Source organism: Epinephelus fuscoguttatus, linkage group LG7, assembly GCF_011397635.1.
Source record: "Epinephelus fuscoguttatus linkage group LG7, E.fuscoguttatus.final_Chr_v1".
NCBI lineage: Eukaryota > Metazoa > Chordata > Actinopteri > Perciformes > Serranidae > Epinephelus > Epinephelus fuscoguttatus.
This window is the reverse complement of record NC_064758.1, coordinates 25,316,652-25,330,610: the sequence shown is the minus strand read 5'-3', so window position 1 is coordinate 25,330,610 and position 13,959 is coordinate 25,316,652. Positions and strand designations below refer to the sequence as shown.

General features: G+C 41.7%; 1 protein-coding gene across 1 annotated transcript; it reads right to left on the bottom strand.

Moving 5' to 3' along the window:
* Positions 1-10,763: 10,763 nt before the first annotated feature.
* Positions 10,764-13,188, bottom strand: phlda3 (pleckstrin homology-like domain, family A, member 3). The gene is made up of 2 exons (XM_049582429.1): positions 12,401-13,188; positions 10,764-11,363 (listed from the first exon to the last, which is right to left on the bottom strand). The coding sequence occupies exon 1, from the start codon at positions 12,837-12,839 to the stop codon at positions 12,411-12,413; it is 429 nt and encodes a 142-aa protein (XP_049438386.1). The 5' UTR covers positions 12,840-13,188; the 3' UTR covers positions 10,764-11,363; positions 12,401-12,410.
* Positions 13,189-13,959: the final 771 nt, after the last annotated feature.

The window sequence follows — 13,959 nt, the reverse complement described above, 5'->3', positions numbered from 1 at the left end:
TTCTCCTCAGGATTATCTCGGAGAGAGGAATTTAGAGTGGCCTGTCTCCCCAAATAGATCAGGGGACATCTGATAGACAGCTGTGCAGGGTGATTGTGCTCTGGGGTGCCCAGCCTGGATCAGGGATTAACTGACAGTAACTCATGGATGCTTATGAGCGTCTGTGGTGCAGCCAACTTGGCAATGCAAAAAAAGAAACCAAAGGCGCTTTGGAAAGTTCTCGTCAGCCTTAGATTTGAACAGAGCTGCTTTGGCTACGGAGTTAACTGGACTAGTTTGTGTTATTTCAGTTGATCATCCTGCAGAATGTTCTAGCTAATGCACTTATGGTTTAAGCACAACCGCAGCCCCAAGGATGAAAACAGGCTATCGACAAAATTATATCAAAACATTTACATAGTGCTCTACATCTCTACATTGGCATCAAACTATATTTCCATTTCATAAACCATTAGATCCAGAATTGTCTGAAAACTTGAACAAAGTCTACAGATTTTCAACAAAAGATGGTTGTATCAGGCAAATCTATATCGATTCAAACTGTCATCCGTTCAGTTTATGCACCATATATGCACAGAAGGAAGAAACAGGCCTAACACCACACACTGACAAGTTTCACAGACCACACTATGAAGGGACCTTACCAGTATCAGAAGCAGGAGAGAGATGTGACAGCAGAGGCAGGAGGGACAGATCAGAGATGAGGGCAGCGATTTGGTGTCCCTCTATTTAACTGCCCCCATTGTCGCACACTCTCTTTCTCTTTTGTTAGTGGAAGCTATAATTAGTCAACCCCATCTCTCTTACTGCCTAATCTTGCCCTGTCCATTTGTCTGTGGCAGATTCATTATAAACCGGGGGCCAGCAGTTACAGCTGGGAGATTTGGCCTCGCACGACACGGGAGGATAAAGGCGCGCCAGATAATGACGTATAGGCGGGAGTTTGTGTTCATTCCAGTCGAAGATTGTCTGGAAAGGGAACTGACACTTGAAAATATGTGAGGAGAAAACTGGCACTTGTAAGTATTTCAGTGAGAAGTGCTGGAAGAAAGAGAGAGTGACAACACCTGTGCCATGTAATGACAGAGTCCTCTATGTTGTTATACAGTATTTTTAGCTACACTGGTGGCTCCATTGATGGCAGCTTCAGTCTGTTGGTCCACTACTTTGTCCAGACTGAAATATCTTAAAGGTCCAGTGTGTAGGATTTAGGGGGATATAGTGGCAGAAATTGAATATAAATATGTTTTCTTTAGTGTATAATTATCTAAAAATACAAATAGTTATGTTTTTGTCACTGTAGAAAGAGCTGTTTATGTCTACATAGGGAGTGAGTCCTCATCCACTGAGATCACCGTGTTGTACCTCCATGTTTCTACAGTAGACCGGAACAGACAAACACACAGACACTGGCTTTAGATAGGGCCATTTGTGTTTAGGCGTAGGTCACCATTGTTAGCTGCCCTTCAGATACCAGGTAAATCACCAGGTCCATTTGTTTTGCAGAGGAAGAGACCTCTGTGACATGCCGAACAGTGAAGAAGAAACACTGATTTGTAACAGTAAACTGCCTTATTATGTGTTTTGATCAGCCGAGGCCTGTACTATGAAGCCACTTCAGCTTACTCAGGATATCTTTTCAGTATCGAGCTTGACTAACCCTAACATCAGCCGTCTGGATAACCAGTACTCCAAAGCTTGTTATCAGTTAGCTCAGTCAGCTCTGGGTTTTCATATCCAGCCATTTACAGTAGGTTCAAATGACAGAGGCGGGTGTTTATTTTATTTTATTTATTTATATATTTAACCTTTATTCAACCAGAAAAACCTCATGAGATTAAAAATCTGGCTCTGTCTTGGCTACAGACAACACAGAACAAAAATACAGAATAGAAAATGTAAAGCTCTACAACAAGCAATATAAAACACAAAATAAGATTACAACACAGAAAAGCCAAAAAGCATGTTAATATATTCTATCTTCTTTTCTTACTATATAATGACGAAAACTCTGTCTCTGTCTGTGTGTCTGTGTCTGTTCCACGTTTTTCTCCTCACTGACTTGGTCAATCCATGTGAAATTTGGCACAGTGGTAGAGGGTCATGGGAGGATGCGAATGAAGCAATATTACATCAATTGGCCAAAGGGGGGCGCTATAGCAACTGATTGAAATTGCAAACTTTGAATGGACATATCTCATGCCCCGTATGTCATAGAGACTTGAAACTTTGCACAGAGATGCCCCAAGAACCCATAACTTCCAGTTATACAGATTTTCCGCCACTTTGAATTTTTTGAAAAACACTTAAAATCGATCTCTTCCTAGGAAGTTTGACCGATCTGCATGAAACTCAGTGAACATAATCTAGAGACCAATAGCTAAAGTTCCCTCTTGGCAAAAGTTGGAAAACTTACTAAAACTGAGCTTCTATAAGGCAATGAATATTGCAGAGGGCGTGGCTCATCACATAAAGGTGTATAACATCTCAAGGGTTTCACCGATCACCACACAACTTTGTAGGCATATGACCACACATAATCTGAGGGGACCCCTCCATTATTGACCCCATCAATAAACTTGGTAGATAGGTAGAACAGGACGCCTCAAGGTGACTGGAGAAATTTAACTCTAATTGGCAACTGGGTGGCGCTATAACAACAGAAAAATGCTTAAAAATAGCTAAAATGCGACCAATCGCTGTGGCTCCCCCTGTGGCTGAATGGTGGGGTTTTTTTTCTAATTTTTGGTATGACTAAGTCATGGTATGGTATGTTGTACATAATCAAGAAAAGTGTCAGTGTGTCATTCTGTCAGTCTCACATTTTTCTACTCACTGACGTGGTCAATCTATGTGAAACTGCACATAGGCATTGAGGATTGACATAGGTAGAAGGTGACAAAGCTACCAATGGGTATGGACTAGTACTAGAAATTAACCATAAAAACACAAAAAACAGCAACTACATGTGAATGCAAAGACCAGCTCAGACACACTGTGACATTGGCATATAGAAGATTGTGTACAAAAATCCTGCAACAGTGCTTTGAAACGGCAGAGAGAAGCCAATTAGTGCAACTTTAAGTCCCTCTGAAAAAGATTCCACACATAAGGAGCTGCATAAATAAATGCTCACTTGCCAAACTCTGTACGTACCCTCGGTACAGACAATAAAAACATGTTATGTGAACAGAGAGCATAGCCATTTTCAATTTTTTGCTTAATGTACGCACATAAGTATGCTGGAAGTAAGCCAAGAATAGCTTTGTACACAAGAGAATGCTAATGAAAAGGCCAACCTGAACCTACAGGATGCAATGATGAGTTAGTGGCTTACAGTTGGTAATAAATCTCAATGCACCATGGGACACCGAGCACAAAGCATGCAGACACTAGGTGGGTGCATTTATATATATTACATCCCTGTAATCAAGCACAGTCAAGAATTTTGCAGAGACGAGTCTCTTTTTAGCCAAGAACAAGAAGCAGTTTCTATTTCTATTTCTAAACCCAGTTTCATCAGAACCATGAATGATGTGGGCTACTTCAAATGATATGAGATGAAACGCTACTGAAAGTGTCTGGGGCTGCGAGACGTTGAAATGTCGGTGGCACGGGATGTGAACAGTACTCTGTAAATGTATAACGGACAATGTAGGAACATTGAAAATACCATCCAAAAATTCACCGTCCACTGAGACTTACATTACGTGTAGGTACCACTTGGCTGTATGTGACATTAGTGTAGAGTATTTTTTGCTATTTCATTGGCTGATGATGAAACTACTCTGAATATGTCTCATAAAACACTTTGAAGTAACACCACACTGTTTCTGCTGCTGAAGTAAAGGGTGGAAAAGAAGCTTAGTTAATGACTAATGAGGTTTGTATGACCGAAATGCTGCAGTTATAATAACAGGAGTCAATTAGCAGTGTGTGGATTATCACTCTAATAAAATCTGATCTTTGTTTTCCTAGCTCTCATCACACACAGGTGTCTCGTGTTATTCTGAGCTGCAGTGATGGAATCAGGGTGTAAATTTAGCAACACTGTCAGCAATCACTGTAGGCTGAAATAAACTTTGCACAAATTAAAATCCTACTAAAACCACATATTTAGTGTTGTAAACAATCCCTGTAACAATATATAGGCTCCTCTTTTTTTACCTGAGACTCCAGACGTTCGTTCACGGATACTTTTTCTTTTGGAGAGGAAGAGACAGTTCGGCTTCCGTTAAGAACCTCCTGGACAATGAACACTTAAGGAATTCTTGTGGAAGAAGTTTCAGCTGGTTGCAATCTACAATCCTCCCTGTTAGATTCCCCTAAATCTTACACACTGGAACATAACATGTTCTGAAATATTGTACAGACATTCGTGGTCCCCAGAGGGTGAATCCCAAGGTCTGTGATTATCCCATTACTTTTCCTTAAGTGCAGCCATGAGGTTGTATTTTCTAGTTTTGAGTGAAATGTCTCAACAGCTGTTGGGTTGATTGCCATGAAACATTGTCGATCCCCTAACTTTTCCTCCAACTCTACCATCAGGTCAGAACTTTGGTTTGTGACCAAAAACCTGCAGAGCTAACGACACTCCCACCAGCCTCAGCTGTTGTTGGCATGCTGACACACTAAACAGAGATAATTAACATAGCAAATATTACACCCGCTAATCATGAGCATGTTAACATTGTTAAGTGAGCATGTTAGCATGGGGGCATTAGCATTTAGCTCAAAGCATTGCTGCATCCCAGAGCTGCCACTCTGGCTGTAGAATCTTAGTCTTGTTTACTCATGATTAAACCTCGAAGGGCGGATCAAAATGCTAGACATGCTTGCAGGGAGGCCTTTGGGAATTGTTTGGCTTGCTTCAAGCCTCGCAGACAGACCTTCTTGACAGACTAAATGAAACTTCAGGGCACCCAAATGAAAATGAAAGGCCAGTCTTATCACCAGAACTCAGAACACAGAACTGGCTCTAAGTACTTCCACACTGACCAGCAGGTGCACACAACTGAACTATGGTTATTAACTTCTATAAGGCTATAACAGGTGTGTTTCCATATGAGAGGTAAAACAGGCCATACAAAACACTTGTTTTATCAAAAGGTCAAATTCAGAAATTAAATATTTGAAATATCGAACTAAATATGTGAACGAATAAGATCAAAAACGCTAATAACATCTTCACACAGAGCTGCATTTGCTGTACCATTATGTTAGTTTTAGGTTTCTGTCATGCGGTGCCTTTTCAGCAATCATTTTTTACATTTTAAGTTCAAGTTAAATACTCAGTGTGTTGTTTACCCACGTAAACTGAGCTGTACATGTCATATAAGCTGTTCAACACATATTGTAGTGCAGTGCTAGCTTTTCCACAATGCTAACAGGCGGATTTCTACCACTGTGGTACTGTGACATGGTCATTCAGTCACTACCATGAATGTTACATAACCAGGCACTGATACATGGGTGTTGGTAATGGAATTGTACCACTGACCTAGTGACCAAATTACAATAAAACCTTTTTTATGATGGTACTATGGTACTTTAATTTAATGTCTTTTTAATTTTAATGTTTAATGTGCAATATAATTCATCACTTTCTTTATGTTCCTTGAATATATTTCACTTCTACTTTGCTCCCTTTCTCAACATGTTTGTATTTTTTCTTTAATAGCTGTGCCAATGTTACTTAGCTATTTAAACTTAAACTTATCACAGAACCGTATTTCCCATTATGCTCACAAACCAGGGATCAAAATCTGAATAGGCCCCAAATATGTACTTATCGTGCAACTAATTAAAAGGTTGTCAAATTACCATTGGGTTCAATCGAGCATATAGTTAAGACACATAGGAAATGGTCTTTACAAAGTCACTCTCACTAAGTTGTATTTGCCATATGACAATTCACCCCTACCGATTCATATCCATGCAAGCATGATATCGCTCCCATTTCTAGAGATACAGTTCTTCCTGTGCCAATTTTAATTTTAAGCCATAGCCTCTTTAGATTAAAGCTAAATTGCAGTGCTTTTAAGATGCCAAGAACGTGAGAAAATCGCACGCCCAAAATTATGAAGCTCAAAAACCAATTCCAAGAACCCAAACTGGCAACCTTTACTATCAAAAGAGCCATTTTTTAACCAATGATAATAATTTTTTAAATAATCTGTCTGTAGCTGCTCGTCTAGCAAGAGAAACTCACGAGTAGCCATCACTACTGAAGTTCGGCAAAATCCTGAGGAAAAGGCACCAGGCTGTGGATGTATGAGTCAATGCACATTTTAGCTGACGAAATGTTAGAACTTTTTTTTTTTTTTTTTTTTTTGATTTGGTGCATAGGCTTCACTTTTTTTTTTTTTTTTTTTTTAACAACTGGAGAATGTAAAAAATTCTTAAGGCCTACAACAATGATAAATGAAAATTAAGATGTTTAAAAAATGTCATTTTTCATTTCTATAATCTTTTGTTAAAGCCACAGGGAGCCACTGTAGAGGGGCTAAAGAAACATGTGTGGCTCCGGAACTACAGGTTGCCGACCCCTGCTCTAGAAGAAAGAGGGAAAAAAAAGAGGGTGATGCATTTCACACAGTGATATGGAATTCAAGTTTTTACAGCATGTTGTAAACGGTCGATTGAAGATGATGTAAACCAAATGTATAACAGACATACAGACAAAAACAATTGAAGACAGATATCATCAGTGCCTGCACTACATAAAGACTTGTCATAAACTTTGATGTACAAATCACAGAGATGCCTCACAGACACACACGAACACCTACAACCAAACAACAGTGAACAGAGAAGCTCTCTTCTCTCAGCAGGAGAGAGACAGACCTCTAGTGGTTTGACACTCACACAGCAGACAGCAGCTCCGTTTGGTAAAGCCTCAACAGAAGACTTTAAAACACTTTGAAGTGTAATCTTGAGTCCTTGTCAAAGACGTGCACACACATATGTTCCCTTTCTTTCTGTTTCTACTTTCTAGTACTGATAACCTAATCAGCTGTCCGTCCTATTTGCCGTAACATCACCGTCAGTGTAAGGCACACATCGTCAGTACTGCTCTAACATTCATGTTCTATGGTTTGGTTTATGGAATTACAGGTCACTGTCTGTGTGTGTTTATCTGCTGAGAAAACCAGACACCCTGGACAGAGGTTATGATGTTTAGACAGTACATTCCACTGAGTGGTGTGAACACATACACACCGCAGGACTGGATTTAACCCTTACACACTGTTTATGTTCGTTCCCTTCACAGAATGGTTTGGGTCGATTTGATCCGGCCAAAGAATCTCCACATATCAAGTGCCTATACCAAATTTTTAACCACAAATCTAATTGGAATGTATAAATAGCCTATCTGACATTAATAAATGAGTGACTAATAATTAATGTATCAGAGAGCAGGGAGATTGTGTTTCTTAGGGTTTGCACCACTCGTAAATGGAGAGAAAGACATTTACACAGTATCGGACAATATTATTGCCTATTTTATGTGATACATGAAAATATTACAGTCATAATGATTTAAATATGTTTTACTAAAAATGGTTAGGACATTCTGGGGTTCATTACAGGACCATTCAGCACCTTTACAACCATCACACACTGTGCTCACTGGTAAAAAATATCCTCATAGCTACTATCTATTTAGAACTATTAACTTTTCTTTTAACATTAGCCAACATTTTCCCAACAAACAATTAAAAAAATACTAATTTGAAAATAATCTTTTCAGTCTCATCTTGGAGGACCATATCAGTGACCTCTGGGACAGTAAATCTTGTTGTCATGACCTCAGTCACTGTCAAAGCAGTCTTATGAACCCCATTCCACTCCTCTTTAGATCTCTGCTGGGTAGCTGGGAATTGATGGATTTTAATTAGTTTATTTTGAAGTTATCTTACATTGCAGGTGCTCATGCCTGCAGGTGCAGATTTTGCGACAGGGTCAAGCCGAGGCTCTCAGGAAGTGTGCCAGGCTTTGAAGCCAATTTTTGGTTGTGGCCAAACAGTATAATTACAGCTTCACATGATGCCCTGTAGCCGAAAAAGACTTTTTCCCATTGACTTACATAGCAAAGGAAACTTCTGTAAACCAGTGGATACATTTTTTCAAGCATCATTTCGCTATCAAACTTTGATCTGTTCGATCCAATACATGTAGGGAAGTCTACAAGAGCCGTATGATTTAATCTTTTTATTGCTATTCAAGTTAGCAGAGCGCTAAACAGGAAGTAGTCGTCTTGGATGGCAGAGGTCTGCATTGCACTTGCTCTGTGGGCCACACAGTGTGAAAGCAGTGTCAATCATCAGGTTAAATTTATGTCCTCCTGAGACCCTGCTCATGTGACGACATTACATTTTGGGTTTACTTGACCTTTATACTTCCTTCTACTTAACTTAAGCCTGCTGTCCTCATTGGTGGACACCTTTTTGTGCCATCTAGTGGCAGTATGAGCACAATACACTAATCCATGCAAAAACAATATGGCAGCCATCTCTGCCAAGTCAGTCTGCAGCTGACCCCGGCACTTAAGTGTAGAAGAAGAAACAATGTCTGCACATCAAAAAGCTCCAATAGAGTGAGTATTTATTTCAGCATGATGTTTCGAGCTTTGAGCTTTTTGGTGTGTGGACATTGTTTCTTGCTCTACATGTGGCCTTTTTTGTCCAGCACCCATCCCTAATAAGGGTATGAGCATGTGCGTGTTATTTCCACTAAAGTGGACATAGTCCACGTCCAGGTCTGTTACATCAGTGGTTCCGAACTGGTGGGTCACGGACCGGTCCAAAAGTCCAAAAGTGGGTCACGGGTCCATTCTGAATGTACCATAAGTGACTTGTGAATGTATCAAGTTTGTAAAAAAACACACTTTACTTTGGAGTACAGTGAATTTCCGGCACAGCTTTCTTTTTGAAGTGCCATTTCCTGCTGTAAAGTGACTGACTAACGGACAGCTACTTAACAGAGACAGTCAACTAGCTCAATGACATGGCCAAACGCAAGTATGAGGCAGAACAGCTTCAACTGTGTGGACCTTAAACTGATGGCTAAGGAAAAATCTGGACCTCATGGGTGGACCAGTTGGGAACCAATGCGTGACATGATGCTATGCTGGCCAACAACTTTTTTCCAAAGATTTCCATTGTGAAAGAGACGTCTGTAAATCAGTGGATACATTTTTTTGAGCGTCACAACCCTTGTGAAATGACTCATTTCACTATCGGGATTTGACCATTCAGTCTGAAAGCATGTCGACTGTTTAGAAGAGCTTCACAATTAAATCATTTTATCCCTATCCACGTTAGCAGAGGGATAAACTGGAAGTCAAACACTTGGTCGCCTTAAGTCTCTACTGCGATTGCTCTGTGGAAGATCAGGGTGATTTCATACCATTGAAATCGAGCTTTCATACTTTAATATGAATGAACAGGGCTGTGCCTCCAATGCTGTATCCAGGTCTCTTCATGGTACATCCATAGTCAAGGTACCCTATAACCTCTGTTCCTTATGTGCACCATGTATGATTGTGCCTAAAGCTGTTTTAGTCTACACTGTTTCAAGACTCCCCTATGACACTTCAAAGACCAACAGGTGCCTGTCTAAGGCAGTTCTTGTGACAATGTCATGGTCCCCCTTGAACTCTGTCACTATTTCACCATAAAAATATACACAGAGATGACATCTACAGTTTCAAGATTCCCTAAAACCATAATTTTCTTTGACTGGACTCACACTGGTGTGGGTCTAAAATCAAGTTTAACAGATACAAGTCAAATTTGATCCGGAACAACCTCAGTGAACAAAAAGTTGTTGCACCTGTACAAAGGTAGAAAAAATGTAATATTTAAATTTTTGCACATTTTAGGTTACCTCAGGAAAAGTCATCAAATGTCAGGCTAAAAGAATGGCATTCAGGCTGTTTTTACTGTCTTGAAAATGGATCACATTTGACCTGAACAGAATGTTAAAGGACGTATAGGCTAACACATAACCAATACCTCGTACTTCTCCACAGATCTCTTCACTTAAAGTATTGTGTGTATTTACCCGTGCCCACAACCACACACACTGCTTAGACCAATGATCCATCACTGGGTGTATCCACTCCTTGCGGTGCTCCTGGTCCCTTGCTGACTCATGCGGTGTGGCTAGCTTTGGGGTTTTCCACAGTAATGGGAGAAGTCGCTACACAATCAACCCTTTATTCTTGACCTACACTGAGCCCCACACACACAACAAACACACACACACGCACACACACACACACACACACACACACACTGCTCTATTCTTGACACACAAAATGCACTTGAATGAACAATATACGCTCGGCCTCGCTAACGAGAGTCTGCTGATGCTGAGGCCTTGCTGAATTTCATGCTGGGTGTGCACGTAAGGCTCCTGTAGGTGAGTATGTGTGGGTGGATGTTTGTGTGCACATGCCTCGGGCTCCTGTGCTTCTCATTAGTCCTCCACGCTGCTCAGAACAAAAGGTGTTCTGACTTCAGCACACACGCAAGAACTGGAGAGCAACGCCGCTGTGTGCGTGTGTGTCTATGTGTCTGGGGATGTGTGTTTTTTCTGGAGGCTCTAACAGCAAGGTTACACCACAACTGGAAACAGATGAGCTTAGCAATTAATGGTCTGAACCTAAAATAAATTGCAGCTGACTGTTTTGCTCTAAGAGATATTATATGTTCCAGTGTGGGGAACTGAAGCTCAAAAATAGAAACACTTCAAGATTACCGACAAAAATGTATTTAATCTTTTGAAGAGCGTAATACTGTACATGGTTTCAGCAAATATATAGAATACAGTGTGCAACGTATATGAGCAAAATATTTGTTCTTCATGTTCATCTTTAGAAAAAGCATGCAGACCCGTTCAGTCTGTAACAAAAGGTTTCAAATGGCAGTTTGTTTCCATCAAAAGCAAGACTGAAGAAAGTGACTCCTGTTTCAGCAACGTCAGAGGACGATGGGAGTTTATGTCCAAAATGGAAGATATTTTTGAAACGTCAAGGCACAAAGGGTGTCCCAGATCCTCAGTCTCTGCCCAAATAACGCCATCTTTTCCTTTCGCAGCGGCCTCCGCGGTGACCTCAAGCAATGAGGTCATGACCAAAACAAAAAACAATTTCATCCATGCTTAGTATGTCAGAATCCTAGGCTTTGTATGACAAGAAGAGTGACTGTAACACTTGATCTCAGTCCTTTAATCCATATTCACTGATGGCCGCACTGCACATCCCATCATGCTGTGCACCACAGAATCAAGCTGATGGATCTGGTGTCCTCTGCTCTGCTCCACTCTGATTGGTTCCCTCCCAGGAAGTCAAAAGGCTGAAGAAAGAAAAGCAAATTTTTAATATCAAATCCTTAATGTATATGTTCGATACTGTGACAGCTGATGGTGTTCTACAAAATGCATTTGTAGTGAGTTATGTGACACTGTTACCACGGCTACTAGAGTTAATTTGGGCACTTGACTACTGCAGCTCTCTTAAGGAAGCATCGCTGTGGATTCCTGGACCGTGAGCTCATAGTTCAGACTTACACACACACAGTTCATGAACATTTGAGATCTCAGTGACCCGTTTCACTAAATAACACCGCTGTCATGTGCCGGCACCAAATGTGGGAAAAGCTGAAAAGGACACATAGGGTGCTCAGCTCTGGTTATCCCACATGTCCAGTTGTCTTAGGGTCTGTTAAATACACGGAAGAACGCTGTAAGTGTGTGTGAGCGTGTGCGTATTTAAAAATACTTGGCTGCCTCGTGAGGGAGAGGCAGGCAGATGTTATTTTGGAGGCTCACATTGCATCGTAATTATGTCCTGGAGTGAGAGTTGGTGTGTGTCCTAAGACGACTGAGGTGCAGATAAGGCCGATGACCATAGTAAGAAAGAACTGAAACGGCTTTGACTCTACATTGGAACATCTAAACACTCAAGTGGTGCTTGTAAATAACTTTCAGCTTGAGCCTTGAGTGCTGCTCAGACATGTGCCACCACAATTCCCAGGAGGATGGATGTTTTCATTCCATCCAATCACTGCTGCAGCTTGTTTCAGCTATTAGCACCAGTCCAGGCACAGGAGGGGAGATATCAGCACTTAGAGGAGACTTTGATGGCAAATAGTTGAGCATCTCTTGTGTCATTTAACACTTGATGTGCTTAAGTGATGCTGTGACTTGGGTTTAACTGTTTCATTGACACAAAGTTGGTACTGGGAGTGAATCTGCCTGAGACACTCCAGCTATGGGAGGGTGTGGTGCCACACTGTCTCCCTGACCCAAAATACGCCTATGTAAGCCTAAATAAGTTGATTAATAAAGAACCCTTATTGGCTACGTTTTGGTGAGTCTTTTCAAGGCTTACCTGCACCGGGTCAGAGCTCCTCATCCTCCCCAGTGCTGCCCAGGTGTGCTGTTGACAGGTGCCTGTTCCGCCCCGTTTGCACGGCCTGCAGGTTCTTATAGCGCACCAGTGCCAGAGCGATCTCCGCATTCCACGCCGTGCCGTCCTGCGGACACCGAAAGTCTATTTCCTTCCCCGTAGCCATGACCACGGTGAAGTACACCAGCCCTCGCTTGTACTCCACGCAGTCCACCGTGGCCATGCGCTCAAAGCGGAGCTCCTTGGCTTTGGAGCTCCACGCTGCGCTCGGAGCATCACCGCCGCCACCACCACCTTTGCAGTTGTGCAGACGCAGCCCTTCCTCTGTGAGCACGCAGCGCTTCTTCTTCCACAGCTGGAGGAGCCCGCTGCTGCGCTTCTCCAGCAGCCCGTCCCTCATCACTTTGGCCGGGAAGGACATGGCTACACTGAGCCCGAGTCTTTACACAGAGCCGAAACTTGGAGAGTCTTCAACAGTGATGCGCCTCAACATTAATCCATCAAATACACATCTAATATGTGCCGGTGCCAAGTGTCTCTCACGAAAACATATTTTTAAGCTATGACATAAATGAAAGAAGTCAACAGCTCTCCCAAAGCCTGTGTGTCAATGCACTCCATGCGTAATGACAGCAGTGTGTGGAGCTTGGTAGGCTGGTCTGCCTGGATATGTTTGAACATGCCCGGCTCTGCTGTGGACCTTCCCCGCCTCCTCCTGATGACGGCAGGAGGAGATCCGGGCTGTTTATGAAATTTCCTGCTTGTGTGCGCGCACGGATACAGTGTGATTTTACAGCTCTGTGTGTTTATGTGTTAACAGAAAGACAGGTAGGTGGGTTTAGCCACCTCCCACTTAGGTCACAGTGCAGCTATAAAAACCTGCCACACACCTGTCAGTATAAATAGACCGTACACTTAAAAATAAGTCAGTTAAATCAGATGTAGCTGCTCATGCAAGTGCCAAAAAAGTGTTTATGGTGAGCTGCTTCATCTTGTGTGTCTCTGAGAGCTGGAATGTGAGTGGGAGGTAAAGAAGTCAGATGTTGTAATATGTGAGAGAAACAAAATAAAGATTTGCTGAACAGATATAAACAGATGACTATCCCACTTCTGATATATTATTTATATATGTTTAATACATTATAAAACATTCACACATCCTGAACAAGCAGGCATGTTTGATTCCAATGAAAGACAACTGGCTGCACTGATTAAAGTTAAATTAGGTGGAGATACTGGTCACATTTTTCCTAACAAAAGAGGTTTCACTTCACTGCTCTCTCACAGAGGGAAAGCTTAATTATGACACTTAACAGCCTTCTTGTCATTCTTCACATCCCTTACAGTAACATGGCTCTAATGTGACACATGAGCCTGTATGGGTGGAGCGGAGCTGTGATTCCCCCAACTTTACAAGATCCTGTACTTATGTCCCAGCGCTGTGATGTGTCACTGCAATGTTATGAGAGGAATGGATAGATGGACATGTGACATGTCTTGAAACTTAAACACATGATGTCACCCTCTGATAATTAACTTCC